This window comes from Rhinolophus sinicus, chromosome 14 (assembly GCF_057876585.1).
Source record: "Rhinolophus sinicus isolate RSI-liver-muscle chromosome 14, RSI-T2T, whole genome shotgun sequence".
In the NCBI taxonomy this organism is placed as follows: Eukaryota; Metazoa; Chordata; class Mammalia; order Chiroptera; family Rhinolophidae; genus Rhinolophus; species Rhinolophus sinicus.
This window is the reverse complement of record NC_142514.1, coordinates 117,657,504-117,676,310: the sequence shown is the minus strand read 5'-3', so window position 1 is coordinate 117,676,310 and position 18,807 is coordinate 117,657,504. Positions and strand designations below refer to the sequence as shown.

Sequence of the window (18,807 nt, the reverse complement as noted above, 5' to 3'; positions counted from 1 at the left end):
TACAGAGCAGATATAGAATGCTTCCACCACTGCAGGAAGTTCCATTGCATCGTGCTGTATTAGAAACTGGTAACAACAGCAACAGAGACCCAAGGGAATGGATTAAAGACAAGAATGTGTTTTGTCAGGCAGTCAGTAAATGCTGAGTGAGGGTTTCCTGTGGACCAGATGCTGTATGAAGTACCAAGGACACTGTGTATGTGCACGTGTCTGTTTGTCCCATGTGCCTGCAAGGGCCACGGTGCAGGAGATGTATCAGGAAATGAAGTTTAAGGAGACATGAAGGGTGAATAGATTTTTAGGTAGGAAAACATTACAGCATTTTAAAGCTATTTATTGTCTGTCTCCCTGATTAGAATCTAGACTATGTCTGTCTTGTTCACCCTTTCTATTCCCTGTTCCTAGTACAAAGGTTAGGCATTCACCATACATTTGCTGAATTCATGGATTTAAAAAGTCAAATACAAATGGACTGAGGATGGTGAGGATGAGGTGTCTGGAAAGGAGGCTGAAAGGAGGGGGAAAGAGAAGGGCAGGAGGAAGAGAGACTAAGGGTTCTATCAAAGCTGGGTACATGGAGCATACGAGGAGGGGGTGAGTGTGGAGAGGGTGTAGAGAAAAGTGAGCACAGTGGCCTCCTCATCCTTTTGCCTAGGAGCGCTCCAGCTAGTTTCATATGAAGTATTTTCCTTCTTGTTCCATTTTCTACTTGTACATCCAGAGTGAGAAAAGACGGCCTGGGAGAAAGGGTTATGTGTTTACTGCGTGCAGTTATAGAAATGGTAACGTCCACGCACACACTGCAAGAGTCTAACAAACCTGGTCTCCCGTCTCCCATAAGAGCCTAAGGTGAGGGAAATTCAGTGATTCAGGCAGACCTATGGGCAGCCTACAACTTCTTCTTAGGAATGTTGCATTATTATATTATTATTAGAAACAATAAATATTAGAAAGAATGATGTTTACATTGTTTGTTACATTGATGTTTGCACAAATGATGTTTACATTTGTTGTTACATTCCTGTGTATTTGTCCTGGGGCACATGGGTAAGAATTTCTCTCGGGCAGTGGCTCTCAAACTTTAGCAGGTATTTGGATCACCTGGAGAACTTGTTAAAACACAGGTTACTACACTTACAAGTGAAATAATAAATAAATAAATAAATAAATAAATAAATAAATAAATAAATAAATAAATAAATAAACAAACAAGATACTGAACTCATAGATACAGAGAACAGATTGGTGGTTGCCAGAGGCGTGAGATTGGGGAGGGGGGAGGTGCATAATGGGTGAAGGTGCTCAAAAGGTACAAGTAGTTATAAAATAAATAAGTCATGAGGATGTAATGTACACATGATGACTACAGTTAATAATCCTCTCCTATATATTTGATAGTAGTTAAGAGAGTAAATCTTTAAAGTTCTCATTACAGGAAAAAAAATTGTAACTATGTGTGGTGAGGGATGTTAAATAAACTTAAGGTGCTGATCATTTTGCAATATACACATATGAAATCATTTGTTGTACACCTGAAACTAATATAATGTTATATGTCAATTATATTTCAATAAAAATAAATTGTTTAATTATTTAAAGAATAAAAGCTTGAGAAACACTAGGATTTAAATTTTGCAACCCAGTGTAAGCAGATTAAATTTAAACATCAATTATTGTAAATAATTTTCCACACACAAAATTTCCTCTCAGGCTTCAGTAAATCTCAGCTGATACATTTATTACATTGTTAATTTAAAACATATGAATTGATTGCTATGAGACAGGTGCTAGGCACTAAGAAGATAGTGGGAAATGAAGCCCAGTCCCTTCCTTCACTGACACTATACACTAATAAGGATATAAGGGGAAAAGTCAAGCAAACAAACAATGTCATTTCAGATAATGAACAGACAAATACTAGCCAATCAAAGACTATTTCCTTATCTCCTGACTCTAATCCCATCTTCCTCACAGCAAAAGATATGTTGTCCCTTCTTTCACTATCCAGTGGCTATTTCCATAGCCAAAGACAAGGCAAGTTCTCGAATTCCTACCTGACTACAATTCCTCATACCAGCCTACAGCCCCTTTCATAATCAGTCAATGAATCTACAGATGTTTATTAAGCATCTACTACCTCCTCAGGAAAACACAATAAACAAAGCAGCCCAATATTGATGTGCACGCAGCAAGTATTTACTAAACACCTCACACTCAACTAAGCACTGGAAGGTGAGAAGAATACTAGTGAGGAAGCCAGGATTCTTGACAGCAGAGAGGCCCAGTCTTGTACACAAGGCAAGACCATATTTCATTCAATTTCAGACACCCATGTCCTCATGTTTTTAAGCCTTTAAAGCTGGACTTTATCTTACAGTGGTGATGCCTTCAACTGGATAAAATATAGTAACTGTAGCACCAAGTAGCATCATGCCCTGAGAGCTGTGTAGAGCCTATGACAATTAGAACAGGAGTCCAAACAGAAGCTGCACATTAAAAAAAACAAAAACACACAGAGTTTCTGATTCAGTAGGTCCGCAGTAGGGCCTAACGGTTTGGAATCCTAACAAGTTCTCAGGTGATGCTGGGCACACACTTTGAGAAATCCTGTTCGAGGGCAACTGTCTTTAAACTGGAGAATCCGTATCCATGGAGCATATAACATCTTTGCAAGAGATACAAGGACAGAAGTAGTTTTTACTGAAATCTATTTTTGAGTCCTCTGTACCCATATGCATTTTTTTCCTAAAACTTCTCTCAGATTTCCCTTAGAACACTCTTGTAGTCACTTAGTCACACTAGTTCTCCTTTTCCACTTTCCATTTCACAATCTACCTTCCCTCACTTTACTAAGGAAAAGTATAACCCTTACCTATTCCGAGCATTGCCCTAATGTGTAAAGGCCTCTTGAATATTAAATAATTGTCCCAAATCAAACTAAGCCTCCTATAATCAAGGCACTAAAAGTCTCCCCACCCATCCTTTTAAGAAATGCATTTCTAATCATTATTAAACAAAAAACAAACTATTACTGATCAAAATGTGTGAGACTTTGATCCAAAAAGGTCGAAAATCTGGAGCCCAAATGCCTATGATCCAATCTCAAACCCACTACTACTTATTGTGAAATCTTCAGAATTTCCCTGTGTCTCAAATTCCTCATCTATAAAATTCAGATAATAATATTAAGTTCCTTTTAGGATGGTTGTGAGCATTAAATGAGTTAGTATATGTAAAGTGCTTAGAATTGTACCTGGCGCATAGGAAATGCTCTGTGTGAGCTACTCTGTTGTTGTTATTGTGTTGTTGTAATCGTATTAATTGTAATAATAACTCAGAAGAATTTTATTATTTTTAAATTTTATATAGGTTTCCTTTTGTTTCAAGAAACTTATAGGGTCATCAATGAAAAGCTGTCAAGAAAAAAATTGTATAACATGATATTTAGGTTGTGTGAAAATATGATTTCAAGCAAAAGGAAGCAAAATATGTTCATTAAAAAGCTTGTGCATTTTAAAATTAATGGTGATGAATATTACATTGCTACCACTTAGGTTTAATGAAATATAATTTTAAAGGTGATGGATCAAATTTATTTACAAATGTTAATTTTCACAATATACATTTGCAACCTTTGCAAGTGTTTAAACTTATGCTGAAAAATTTTAGAGGTTAAGTTAAAGATCTGTGGTGGTATTTGATGAGAATTTGCTGAATTAAAATATCCTGTTTCCCAGCTTCTCTAATAATATCTGACTACTGGATCCTCAGTTAAAAAAAAAACAACAGTTTTTTAATCTCATATTTTTACTGTTGAATGAATGAATATACAGTAATGGCTTTCTTGACTGAAATTAGATTTAGTGCTTAACTCTGGTTTTCATGGTGAATCTAAAGTATCTGAAACAATAGTTTTCTAAAATTGGCTCCTTATTAAAATCATCTGGAAAAATTTTTAAATGTTATTCCTAGGCCATATCCCCCCAAATTCTCATTTATTTAAACTCTTCTAATTCTTAGGTAATTTATATTTTAAAAAAATCATCCAGGTGATTCTTATAACCAGATTTACAAACCGTTAATTAAAATCTTTCTTAATCCACGTCATCTGGTGTACGTGTTTAGCTAATATTTTCTCTGTGTTTACATCACTTAATGTGCAACATTCTTCCTTTAGTAATATCTCTCACTATAGTTTTCTAGTCAGGGAATATCAGATTTTTGCATGGAAGAAGGGGGATGAAGATCATTTCTAAGTTTTCTTGGTATAAGAGGAATTGTAATCCAATTTGAAAATAATTAATTTCTGGAAGACAGATTGCAATAAAAATCAACTATTGGACTTTGACTAAGTTTTACCCAGGCACTACTTGTCCAAATCAAAGTTATATTGTCAGCTATGTACGATGTCAGAAGGGTAATAGACTTGGGGGCGGGGGGGTTATCACTTTGTGAGGGATGTAAATGTCTAATCATTATGTTGTTTTTGTACACCTGAAACTAATTTAAAAAAATATTCAAAAAATTAGATTATCAATTGTATGTAACTTTCTAAACCAATTTCCATTTAACCATTCTTTTCTCACTTCCTTAATTTCAAATTGAATTATTTCATTTAAGTATTTAAGACTTTCTTGGAGGTAATGAGTTTTGGTCTCAGGAAGTTCAGTTTTCACAAATTCTTTCAACTTAATTAAATAAAAATTCCAGTACCTTTCTTCTGTGTATTTTAGTAAACATAAACAAACAAAAAAGATAAATCCTCATGGGTGTTCTGTCAACACAATACAAAGGAAGAGTTTCTATTCATATTTTCTTGTCTGTAGGATTATATAAAAATATTTAAAAAGCACCATTTTAGAGATCAAGCATATCCTGCAAAGCTCTTAGAACTCATTAAGTGACCGAAGCTGCAAGAATATAAAATTCCAATATTGTAGGGTTCTGAAAAGGTTACAACAAAAACATGGTAAAGACAAAGTGTAGCAATACCATATCAGGCCCAGACAGGAAAGAATTTTAGAGATAAGGCCAATCCACTGAAATCACTTTGTATAAGGGAGACATTGATTCATTCATCCACAATAACATTTTTTGAGTCCCCACCAAATGCTAATCAATGTTTATAGACAAGATCTCTGCCCTCATGGAGCTGCCATTCCACCGGAGGGGAAGTACAGACACTGAGGGTCAAAAACAAACAAGCAAACAAACAATCATATATGTGTTTTGGCTCAGTACTGGCTTAGATGCTGGAGAGCCATAAATTCGTAGGCACGTTACTTTACCTTTCTGATCTTCAGTTTCCTCGTTTACAAGCAAAAATAACATTGCCTATCACACAGGTTTGCTTTGAAGACCAAATGAGCTAATATAAATAAAGCAAAAAACTGTCATAGTCTTATCTGTGTTTTAAAGTGAGCTAGAGACTAAAGTTTAAACCTCTCAAACTTTGGACAGATCATAAAGGATATCTTGTTTCTTGTAATCTTTCATGTCTCATTTACCTTAACTCTAACACACCAAACACCATATTTCACTGATTTTAAGACACATATTTCTTCCATTTTAACTTATCTGCTAGAGAACACGTCTTATGATCTAAACCTTCTTGCCAGTCAGACATCAATCATTACCATGACATAGTTTTCGCAGCCAGTGCATGTACAAGCATTAAAAGCAATTGCATCCAAAATTTCAGAATGGATGGCAGTGGCTTGTAAATAGATCCTGGAAACAATAGCTAAGCATTCCTTCCAAGCCAAAGAAACAAACACAAGGTCTGACAATTAAGTTTGCAAACTTGTTGCAACGATGTTGCTAACCTTTTTTGATATCAGAAGGATTATTCATTATGAATTTTTACCGACTGGACAAAGAGTTAAACAAGTTTACTGTTTGGAAGTGCTGAAAAGGCTGTGTGAAAAAGACGACCCAAATTTTTGCCAACAATTCACGGCTCTTGCATCACGACAATGCACCAGCTCACACGGCACTGTCTGTGAGGGGGTTTTTAGCCTGTAAACAAATAACTGTATTGGAACACCCTTTCTACTTACCTGATCTGGCCCCCAATGACTTGGTTCTTTACCCGAAGATAAAGGAAATATTGAAAGGAAGACACTTTGATGACATTCAGGACATCAAGGGTAATAAGATGACAACTCTGATGGCCATTCCAGAAAAAGAGTTCCAAAATTGCTTTGAAGGGTGGACTAGGCACTGGCATCAGTACATAGCTTCCCAAGGGGAGTACTTCAAAGGTGACTGTAATGATATTCAGCAATGAGGTATGTAGCACTTTTTCTAGGATGAGTTCGCAAATTTAATTGTGATACCTTGTATGTGTGTGTATGTGCATGTATGTGTTGGGGGAGGGTGGGACAAACATGAGGAGCAATGGTGAATCAGATTTGTTTAGCAACATCTAGGAACTGTTAATCAAAATAGTCTAGCTCTATGTAACGTAAAGTCAGTTTACTTGCCTAGCACCAAAAGCTTTTGGTCTACCATGGGTTCTTTGCATTCTTTAAAGAAATGCTGCATCAACAATATGCTTTTTGGCACAGAGGACAATCGTGTGTAGAAAAACATGGGCTTTGAAGATGCTAGGTTGAAAAGTAACCAAAAAGGTGACCATCTCTGAATGGAAAGGAGCTTTGGGAATACTTTAACTAAACTTTGTTTTAGATATGTTTTTACATGTGTGCATAACAGTTATGTATGACCCAAATCTATTGCAAAGAGCTGCTTCAATAGGTATAAAATAAAAATATAAGGTATAGTTTAATTGATAGCACCTTATTTTGCTTGTTTTTTGATGGTATATCTTATATCAAAGCAGTATACAATTAACGGAAACTTAGATTTGATAAAATATGATGTTTGTGGTTCTCAGTAAGGTACCTGGCACATCAAAGCTGCTTAAACAAACATCTGTTGAAAGCAATTAATGCATCCTTCAAGGTGGAATACAATGTCTGGCCCTGAACTCCCCTGCAAGTCAAGGGGTCCTGCAGAAAACATTTTCCTGGTAAGTAGCAAAGTTTATCACAGCTTTTCATAGCCACCACTGTCATTCTGCAACCTATTCAATGCAAAATTCTGTTTCATGGAGGGTTAACAGAGTAATAATAAAAATGAGTTTTATTTATAACAGTTTAACTGCATAAAAGAATTTTAAAAAGAGCTTTAGAAACCACATGATTTCCAATTCTTACCATAACTCTCTTAGTAATTCCCTCGAAGAAGGAAAATCTTTCCAGTTTTGTGCAAGGGTTTTGTGCTGACCAACTACATGTCAGGACAAAATGCTCTTTGTGCTGCAAACCAGAGCTGCTGTAACTGAAACATGAAATCTTCCATGAATAGGCAACCAATCTTAATATGACTATCCACACTGTAATTAATGTCTGGTAATATACACTTCCACATAAATACCATGTGAAATGCTTTTAAAATTTATGCAAAATCCTACAACGAAATCTCCAGCTTCATACTACGATTTGAGTCAGGTTCATTTTTCTGAAACAACCACATTGTAGCATACAAGCAATTTTATCCACATGATAGAGAGAAATCAAGAGTAAAAGAAAGGATCATTTGTAATCTTTAGAGTCTGCTAAGTTTGTGGACCATTTGGTAAAATAATCTACATATTACCTAGTTTGGGTACATTCATAACCCTCCTTTGGTGACAAAGATTGGCAGTTTTTGAAAACCTGTTTATCTAGATAAGTGATAAAAGATAATCTTCGGCTTCTTCTTTTGTTTCTTCCCATTTCTGTCAGCTACTAGTTATGTAATCTTTGATAAGTCACTTAACTTCTCTTTGCTGTTGTATTTTTCTCTTTCTTATTAGTAAAATTCTTATGAGTAGGGATTATAAAAGTACATATAAAACTCGTAGGTTTGTTTTAAGTATTAAATGAGTTAATATCTATAAATCATTTAGAGTAGGGATTACCACATAATATCCCCTAATAAATCTAGCTATTCTTTTTATAATTGCTCAACATAACCATATAAAAGATGAATGAATAAATAGATTAATGAATTGGTGAAAGAAGAAGTGAAATATAAAGGGCTTGACCTTAAAACATGGTTAAGATTTCAATAGAAAAAGAAGGTGGAGGTTAAACATACTTATTACTGCTATCTGTAACCTTTCTTCTTCTTTTCTCCTGTTACTCAGAATATAATTTAGATATAATGAGCACAGAATAGGAATCTTGGTTCAGTAGGTGAGAGCCAATCTGTGACTTCTTAAGGACTTATGGAATAAGAGGAAAAGGAATGGTGAATGTGCTCTCCAAGAGTTAAACCCACCAATGTATCCAGCTGTGCCAGGCACAAGCATGAGTCTATGGGATGCTGAAAGAACAGGAGACTCTGCAACCTACCTTCAGCCTTTCTGTCCATGTGTTCCATCCAGCCTGTGCTATCTACAATGTATGGGTTATTGTCCACTTCACAACAACTTACCAACTGTGTAACTTTCTGAACATTGCTTAACATCTCTGAATTCAAGTATTGTCATTTATAAAATGGAAATTTAACATAGCTAAGTGGCTTCTCTAAAGAGCAACTAGTTGCATGACAACTGGAAAAGGACCTGCTACTGGGTAGGTATTCAAAAAATGCCCCTACCCAAAATATATGTAGAGATTTTAGATTAGTCCTCTACAGAAATAGCAACTTGCATTGAACTGTAAGTAACTCTTGTTAACATCATTTCTCCCCTTTTCCTGGCTGAGTTACCTGAATTAGGTAGAGAACTGTTATAACACAATCATGTATGTTGCATGGGTATCTGTAACATTCATTTCTACTCATATGAGGTCAGACAATTAAGTTCGCGAACTCATCCTAGAAAAAGTGCTACATACCTCATTGCTAAATATCACTTTGAAGTACTCCCCTTGGGAATCTATGCAGTGCCTAGTACACCCCTCAAAGCAATTTTGGAACTCTTTTTCTGGAATGGCCATCAGCGCTCTCTTATTATCTTTGATGTCCCGAATGTCATCAAAATATCTTCCTTTCAATATTTCCTTTATCTTCAGGTAAAGAAAGAAGTCATTGGGGACCAGATCAGGTGCGTAGGGAGGGTGTTCCAATACAGTGATTTTTTTACTGGCTGAAACCTCCCTTACAGACAGTGCCATGTGAGCTGGTGCATTGTCGTGATGCAAGAGCCATGAATTGTTGGCAAAAAGTTCAGTTCGTTTTCATCTTTTTCACCCAGTCTTTTCAGCACTTCCAAATAGTAAACTTGGTTAACTGTTTGTCCAGTTGGTACAAATTCATAACGAATAATCCCTCTGGTATCAAAAAAGGTTAGCAACATCGTTGCAACAAGTTTGCGAACTTAATTGTCAGACCTCATGTATGCTGTTACAAACAGACGTTCTATAGGAAATATCATTCAATCAATTCCAATGGTTTAAGAGTCTTGAACAGCATACCAAATTTTAGATGCCAAAGCCTAATTGAATTTTGGCATATAGATGAGCACTTTTCCTTGTACTGAGAGCAAGCAGAAGATTCATAAACAAAGAGCAATCACAGATGGTAATTTTATCCAACTGGATCCAATTATATTTAGCATTTTTTTATAAAAGAGGGAGAAAAACAAGAATGGACTTAAGAAAATGTTTCACTTGTATGACTGACACTCTAAGGGAAAAAGATGAATTGCCTTGAAGTTCTTTCTTATAACTCAAGGAACATAACTGTCTAGAGAAAAAAAATTATGCAATGTCTTCCTAGAGGTAAACAAACATTCTGTTACAGAACAAGTGTTGGCATTTCAGCACATCTGGTAATAATAACTCCACAACCTATAATGTTGGTCCCCTAAGTTTCATGATACTAATTTGTTATCAACGGATGTTGATTACTTCAAGCCAGGGGAAGTTTGGAAACAAAACAGGTGGTTTCTGTCATGCAGAACACAGACCTCCAAAGTTGTAAATTAAAAGAGACCCACCATTAATCCAAGGTGCTGGGGAAGATGTTGATTCTTAAATGAAAGAAAAGCAGATCTAAAGGTGATTTTTTACACTTGCTTTTCCCCTGGGAACAGCTTCAAAATGCAAATCTATAAAGCAAGGGTCCTTGCTTTATGGTTATAGAAGTTATTTCAAAGGACATAACAGATACTAGAATTATCTCTAAATTCTAAACCATTGCATATGCAGAAGAAATCAAGATGTCACACACGCTCCTTTGATTGATTTTATTTATCATTAGATAAGTATGTTCTTGTAAAAAAAAAAAAAAATGAGTCCCTTGGTTTTATCCTTATAACGCTGCTAGGTGGTTATATTCTAATGTGACTGCCATTTTGAGGGGTCTATGGGTAGGGGGTAAGGTCTTTGCTTTAAAAAAATGGACATACCTAATGTCAATGATTCAGAAAAGAAGACCCTACAAAAAGAAATGGAGTTTGAAAGTCATACCTTACACTGGAAGAGAGGTGGGTTGTATGTCTGGGCTAGAATTTATTAAGGGTAGATTGTTTGAGGATGGCCTGAGGAAGGGAGGGGAGAATGCTCTCTGCCAGTGGGATGAAGCTTGATGCTAGGCAGGGAGGAGACTCCACATATAAGCTGGAAGAACAGTTATAGCCAGCCAGGAGTTCTTCTCTGTAGGTGAATTCTCTGGTTATCCCTGAGCATTTGACAGGTCCTGATAAAGGACCTCATGTCAGAAGAAACTTGAAGGGAAGAACTTGGGACTAAAGAGCTAAAAGGAGAGCAGCATGGTAGTGTCAGTACTGATCAGTAACCGATTCTCCAGAAGAATGTGATTCTCGGGGCAGGCAGCTGGAACATAAGATTTGTGTATCACCTTCTATGTGGACATTGGCTCTTCTGCCTAACTTAGAGGACTCAGATGCTATTTTATGAAAAGAGCCAGCATCACTTTATTCCTTATTAAAACAAATATTGAGCACAGGATCATATCTTTGCTGAGGAATAAATTAATTCTTACCTTCTCTTTGCTAGACACTATGCTAAATGTACAGGGATGGAGGATCACCCCACCTCTAGAGGCTTACAGTCTACTAGGAGACGGAAAGAGATATACCTCTGACAACTAAATTTGCAAGCTCACACTAGAAAAAGTGCTACAGACCTCAATATCACTACAGTCACCTTCAAAGTACTCCCTTTGGGAAGTTATGCATCAATGCCAGGACCTAGTCCACCCTTCAAAGCAATTTTGAAACTCTTTTTCTGGAATGGCCGTCAGAGCTGTCATCGTGTTACCCTTGGTGTCCTGAACATCATCAAAATATCTTCCTTTCTGTATTTCCTTCATCTTCAGGTAAAGAAAGAAGTCATTGGGTCCAGATGAGGTGAGCAGGGAGAGTGTTACAGTTATTTGTTTACAGGCTAAAAACTCCCTCAGACAGTGCCATGTGAGTTGCTGCATTGTCCTGATGCAAGAGCCATGAATTGTTGGCAAAAAGTTCAGGTCGTCTAACTTTTTCACGCAGCCTTTTCAGCACTTCCAAATAGTAAACTTGGTTAACTGTTTTTCCAGTTGGTACAAATTCATAATGAACAATCCCTCTGTATTAAAAAAGGTTAGCAACATCGTTGCAACAAATTCACGAACTTAATTGTCCATAAGTAGACAAATGTAAAAAAGTGTAACAAATGTTTGAATAGACATATTTATTAGATAGATGAATGCAAAAACAAGGGAGAAATAACAAAGTACATAAAAATGTAATATGTTTCACAAGCTTGAGTCCATACTCTAATTTTAATCTTAAACTTCTGCAAGAGAATAGTGTGCTCTATCAGCAATTAATGTCAGAAAACATTTCCTAGCCTGCAATCTGAAATTTTCATATGCTTATTTATACGTAAATGTGTTCAAGACACATTTTTTGCCTGGAGTAAAGAAGTCTGTGTTTGGGAAATTTTATTTATCTATGCTCTCTTAAATCAAGAGTTCAGAGTCTGGGTCCCAGGGTTCACAGATAGATTTCACCTAAAATCATATTGAAGTCAATAAAAATTTTGAAGAATTCATGACCCATTTAAAAAGTCATTTTTGTTTTTGTCATGTGGAATAAAGAACAGAATTAAGAATCTCTTTGGGTTTCTCCTAAGACTGTGATTCAATGACAAGTTGCCCCTTTTTCTTTTTTTCCAGGACTTTATTGGGGAACAGTGTGTACTTCCAGGACTTTTTTTTTTTTCCAAGTCAAGTTGTTGTCCTTTCAATCTTAATTGTGGAGGGTGCAGTTCAGCTTCAAGCTGTGGAGGGCACAGCTCAGCTCCAGGTCCAGTTGTCATTGCTAGTTGCCGGGGGCGCAGCCCACCATCCCTTGGGGGAGTGGAGGAATCGAATTGGCAACCTTGTGGTTGACAGCCTGTGCTCCAACCAACTGAGCCATCTGGGAGCTCAGTGGCAGCTCAGCTCAAGGTGCCGCATTCCATCTTAGTTGTAGGGGGCGCTGCCCACCATCCCTTGCAGGACTCGAGGAATTAAACTGGCAACTTTGTGGTTGAGAGCCCACTGGCCCACGTGGGAATCGAACCGGCAGCCTTCGGGGTTAGGAGCATGGAGCTCCAACCGCCTGAGCCACCGGGGCGACCCCTGACAAGTTGCCCTTTAAACAGGAACCCCTTCTTGTCCATATGCTTGTTTAAAGAGAGCTCATCAGCAATGGAACACTAACTTTGCATAAAACATTACATTAGTTCCTAGAGAACAAACAGCGCCTTTATGTAAAACAATAACCATAGTTCTTACAAGCCACACATTATATAACCTAAGTATGAAGATACATCAGGAGTGTATTTCCATTGCATGTATTTTAAAACTTATTCAAGTCCCTTGTATTTTGGTTCATTTTAATATTCCTTCATCTTTAGTGCTCTGCAATTTCACTATATGTTTAAATGGGTTTATTTTTCTCTATTGCACTAATATTGTTGTATTTCATAAACATGAGAACTTCACGTTACTGGAAAATTATCACCCATTATCTATTCAAATGTTGCCTCTCCCCCATTCTCTATATTTTTTACTTTTGTAATTCCTACTATCTTTATGCATGACTCAATAATATTTATTTTTCCATTTCATTATGTCTCCGCATACTGGGTATTGCCATCAATTATGCTACGTCTAATCTGCATTTTAGCCCTTCCACTGAGTTTTTCATTTCAAAATCATATTTTCACTTGTAGATTTTCTATTTGTTTTTTTCAAAGTAAGTTTTATTCTTTTCTTAGGGTTTGATTTCTTCTTACATATTGTCACCGTTTTATACATATGAATTTTATATTCTCTTTCATGTTCTTATATTATCTCAAGTTCCTAAGGATTCAATACTGCTGTTATGTCATATGTTGACTCTCCCTCATGGATTGTATCATCTGCTGACTCTCATTCTTGATTAATTGTTTCCTTGTATTATAGTGAGCATATCTTTAGCTGTGCTGTTGTATCTTTTGCTGTTTTCTTGAAAATCTTTGGCACTCGAGACGGCTGGTACTATTCTCTCAAAATGGTTTTGTGTTTTACTCTTCTAGGAGCCCCTGGAGTATTTTCAGCGTGAAGATTTCTAGGTCAGCTAAGTAGTATACAGAAATTCACATGATATTCAGGCCAAAGAATGAAATTCTTAGAGGAAGATTTCTTTTCCTCTTGCTAATAAAGTTTCTTGTTCTCACTATACTGGTGACATTTTTCTAGCCTAACTTGTCATTAAAATAAGGATCCTAGTTTTACCCGGCGGGGGAGGAGGGAGTAGGAATGTCTCAGTTCCAGCTCTGCCTCATCAGGAACCAAGGCCTTAGCCTCCCTCCACTTCATATGGACATTAGATCCCAATCTCCTGGTCACTCAAATCCATAATCCCCAAGACAGCCACAGTATCAGTTCACAGGTTATACTCCGGCTTTGGCTTTTAATTTCTTTGCTTGTGGCACATGGTAGTCCCTTTTACTCTTTGCAAAATTGGGTGATGTTTTAAAATTATTTTAAATGTTTCATCCAACATTGCTAGGGGTTTGCAACCATAAAATTTTTAAATTATTTCAGTCTACTGTATTGACAGAGCTTAGTCTACAGACAGTTTACTGTTTCATTTTTCATAATTATTAAGTCAGTTTTTCCCAAATAGAATGTTTAGTTGGACTGTGTTTCAGATCTTGAGAATTTAGAAACTCTTGACATTATTTTTTTATGTCCAGAATTCTTCCCCATGTTCAGAAGTGATGAACTAAAGACATATTTTTAAATTCTAAATGAAGGAACTCTCTGCTACACCTTCTGGGATCCTAGCAGAACATTGATCATTTCTTACTAATGAGCATTACAAATTGATCCAAATAGTTGGTAGGAATTGATTTCCCATTAAAAGTTGGAAAAGGGGAGAATTTGAGTATTTTCCTTCTAAACACCATTTCAAAATGTTACTACCTACACTGTTAAGGTCTGAGAATATGTAATTGCTCCCAAACAAGATAGTGTGCCACAATTTTCAGTAGCAAAATCATAAATATATGTAAAAATCTTTCTATGTAAGTGAACTATGAAACAGAATTTTTTTTAGAAAGAGTCACAGAATGTACCCCAGACAACTTGCAAAAAACCTGTGATGTTATAAGGGAAAAATCTCAATGATTTGAGAAAATGGCAATCCACATATCTAACGTGTACTAGTGATTGCCACCTTCACAAATAATACACCCCCAACTAGGGGAAAATGTATGAAATTGTTTAAATTGCAAGTCAAAAGCCCATGGAAGGGTCTATTTGGACACTCTGCCAGAGAGAAGTAATTTTCTGAGCTCCTTCTCCTATATCATAGGCGTGAAGTACTGTGGTTAGTGGTTAAATTTTTTCCGTTACTTAATTTTTCAACTGGTGAAAATAAAAACCTGGCCAGAGTAAACAGTGATGAAAAGTAACTATAGAACCTTTTGGAAATAGATTCAGACACAAAGACCAAAGTCTAATTTTGAAACAAGGCTCACCCTTAAATTTATTATAGAACCTCTGACATGACACGTTATGAATTGAAGCACCCTCAAATATTTCTGTTCATCTCTCTGCTGCCCAGGTCTATCCATTAAGAGTAGTGGTCTGGAATTCCTGAACTAAGGGAAAAAAAATACTTATTCTCTAAATAGTAGAAAACTGACTTTGGCTGGTGAGAACGCAATGTGATATATAGATGATGTATTATGCACAATTGAAACTTATGTAATTTTACTAACCATTGTAACCCCAATACATTTAACTAAAAAAAATAAAAAATAAAAAACAAATAGTAGGTAATGTAAGAACTGGATAAATCAGTAAGGCAGTGAACCACATTTGAAGAAAGTATTGGGGAAAGTTTTCAGGACAACATGGAATTATTTAGTCTCTCTCACTAGTTTTTTTAAATCAAATTATTTTTCTCAGACACAATAAGTGATTATATACTGATCAGATAATTAAAAGAAAACAGAGAAGATTTTTGTCTATGGGACAGTCTGATTTTTTAAAAGCAACACAGCTTTTTTTAAGTTGCTTAACTTAGCCTCTTAGTAGATCTCAAGTCTAAGCCAATAAATAAGGTCCATCTATGTCTTAAACATATACCTTCAAAGCAATTTGACAATAGCTGTATTCACAATATCCAGGATTAATTTATTTTTCTTTCTATTTTCCTTGGCATATATCTCCTTGGTACTCAGAGAGGGGTCTACAGATGGCCCAGCAGCCTCCACGTTTCTCAGAGACTGTTAGAAATGCAGAATCTTGGGCTGCACCAAGAGCCTACCAAATCAGAATCTGCATTTTAACAAATCCCAAGATAATTCACATGCCTATGAAAGTTTGAGAAGATCTGTAGCATAAAACAGAAATATTTTCTAACTTAAAGTCAAGTACAAGATTTCTTTGGGGGGTGATGACAATGTGCTGGAATTAGATAGTGTTGTATTTTCTGGATATACGAACCACCACTGAACTGTATAACTGAAAGGGGTGAATTTTATGGTATGTGAAGTACATCTTGATTTAAAAAACAAAACAAAACAAAAAAACGTAATAGTAAATGCTTTCAAATTGTACAGCACATAGGCGAATGGAACCAGTTACAACTTCTTTTCTATCCTGGGGGAAAATTAGATGTACCATTTCCTGGAGTCCACCTTTTACTGTGAAAGGGAATCGCAGCAGGCCTTGATTCTGGGCAGCCCTGACCAAAGATTGGAAGGGGCGCCCATGTATCATGAGGGTCTGGCAGGAGCCACCGGGGGGCGGGAACATCCTCCCCAACACACACATGTATTTCTAGAGCTGCTTAAGGAACTGCTACTGAAAACTGCTTTCCTCTGGAGGGAAACCGCACGTGGATGGATGTGATATTTCAGGAAACCAAACTACCCAATCAAGTAAAAGAGCACAAAGGCAGAAATGCTATCTGCCAGCTGCACAAGTGGGCCCAGGGGTGTGGAGGAGGGGAGACTTCGCCTGTATTCCGCGTTCTGCCCACCTCTGCGACCTCCCCCCACTCAAAACAACAAACAAAACAAAACAAAACAAAAACAAAACAGATTCTTAAATAAAATCTCGTAGTTACTCTGAGTCCATTACAAATGACCTGATCCCCTCGTTTCTACAGTTTACTTGTCTCCAGGCTCTCACCTCTAACAGGCTCATCTCCCCTGGATGCGGTTGGTAAAAGCTTCGCGCGGTGGGTGGGGAAACCTAAAAACTCTATTTCCCCGACTTAATCCGGTGACCCGGAGGCGGGGAGGAGGATATCCCCAGGACAAAACCACCCTCTCCCACGCACACCTTCGAACTTTCCCGCCGTCTGGGACCCCGAAGGCCTGTGCGCGCCACCTGAAGGGCTAAAGCCGGCAGAGCGTGTAGCCTGCTGCGCTCACCAGTTCGCGAGCTCCCCGGACGCACGAAGGCAGCGCCAAGGACCCTCAGCGTTCTAGTCATCTCTGACACATGGGCTAAGAGTCACAGGAGCACAAATTTGAATCAGTCCCCTGCCCAGACCATGCCTTTGGCGCAGTGACTCTGTCTCTTTGAGGGCAAGAGGTGACATTAGAACTGAAAAAAATTGACCAGGTACCTGACCACCCGTAGTGGTGTCAGTCTCACTCTCGTGGGCAAAAACATACCCATACTTGCTCACCAAGAGCAAACCTAGACCCTCACGCACCCCCACTCTACGCCCCCCGCTCCCTGGGGTCTCAGCCCAAGCTCGCAAGGCCCTCGGAGGGACACACGCGTGTTCACACGCGCGCCGATGCAGTTCGTACATTCCTGCGAGCGCACAGCCTCCCGCAGCGCAGACCGCGCCTGCCCGCCCGCCCACGGCGCCCGCACTTACAAGCCGGGGTAGTAGCCGTACAGAGGCAGCGGAGGCTGCGGGCAGCCGTCGTCCCCCATCTCCGAGTCTATGAGCAGGTAGTCCTGGCTCTCGTTGCGCGGCGCGCCGGCCCCAGCCGGGACCCGGGAAGAGCCGCCCCTCCGGGGCCCGAACGCTGAGCTCTGGTTCATGGCGGGAACGCCGGACTGGCCGAGGTCCTGTTCCTGGGGCGGCGCCTCAGCAGTTCCAAGGGGTCGCCGTGCGGAGGGGACGCGGTGCGGAGGCTCAGCGTCACCCGCCGGACTGGCCCGGAGCAGACCGGTGCCCAGGGGATGAGGGCGAGGCAGGGGGTGCGGACACCCAGCGGTCTGAGCTCCAAGAGAGGCTTCCCTGCTGACCCGGGGAGCAGTCACCACTTAGGGGGTCACTAAGGGGATCTTGACCTGAGCACGTCCGGCCTAGGGGACCCCGCAGGGAGGCGGCCGGGTCTCCTGAGCCGACCGAGCACTGGCGGGGTGGCGGGTGGTAGTATAGCCTGAGAGCCGGGGAGACAGAGCTGAAGAGTTACTATGTCAACCGAGACTCTCCAGCCGTTGGCTCCCGCCTTCTTCCCCCGCATCCTCCGTCATGATCCCCACCTTTAAAGGGATCGGAACGACGTTCTAGAAAGCAGAGGCCAAAGCCTGTCCTGTAGCCACAACTTTCAGGGCTAGGAGGAACCTAAACGAGGCGGAGCCACATCCCCCCCAACCACCCTCAAGAGTCTGCTTATTTAGAAACCATACAAATTAAGAACTTTCTAGGAAGCTCCCCTTAAAGTAAGACTCCTGAAGAACGAAGGAAACCTGTTTTTTTAAAAGACACAAGCCTCTCCTTTCTCCAGGCTGCCTTTATTTTCTTAAGGCATTTTCTCTCTCATTCCCAACCCCCAAAGTTATTACAACTCTTCACTTTAAAATGAACAACGTCTGTGTTCCCAGTGCCAGATGTTCCCAATTCCTGAGCAAACTAACAAAAATAGGCAAGCATTTTCCGCTGATACCAATGGAGGCGAACAACCTGCTTACTTTAGAGAAAAACTTTCCTTCCATCACTGCAAATCCTGAAATTATTTCTCTGCCAGATGTTCCCCACATTTTCAAACTGTTTTTATTTTTTTTTTAAGTTTGTTGGGGTGACACAAACTGTTTTTAATTTTAAGACTTAGTTTTAAATTCTGATTTAATCTTCATATAAGTGAGAATTAAAAACTTCTTAACAAGGATGAATCAGTATCTGTAGTAGTTCAAGCAGTAATTAATCAGGAATCCACTCATTCATTCAGCAAATATTCAATCAATGCCAAGTGTGTGCCAAGAACCATTTTAGGATTCAGAGGCAAACTAGCCAGACAAGGTTTTTGTCTGCCTTCAGAGTTTTTATGGAAGAGAGGGAAACAGAGATTAAACAAG

General features: G+C 38.6%; 1 protein-coding gene across 2 annotated transcripts in view; it reads right to left on the bottom strand.

The window, feature by feature from the left end:
* TRPC6 (transient receptor potential cation channel subfamily C member 6) overlaps positions 1 to 18,173 on the bottom strand; it is a 115,566-nt gene extending 97,393 nt beyond the window's left edge. The window contains exon 1 of one of the 2 annotated variants that reach the window (XM_019714511.3): positions 17,378 to 18,173. In XM_019714511.3, coding sequence (XP_019570070.2) covers positions 17,378 to 17,547 — 170 coding nt within the window. In that variant the 5' untranslated portion in view covers positions 17,548 to 18,173. The remainder of the gene's footprint in view (positions 1 to 17,377) is intronic. The other variant, XM_019714510.3, reaches the window with a different exon arrangement.
* Positions 18,174 to 18,807: the final 634 nt, after the last annotated feature.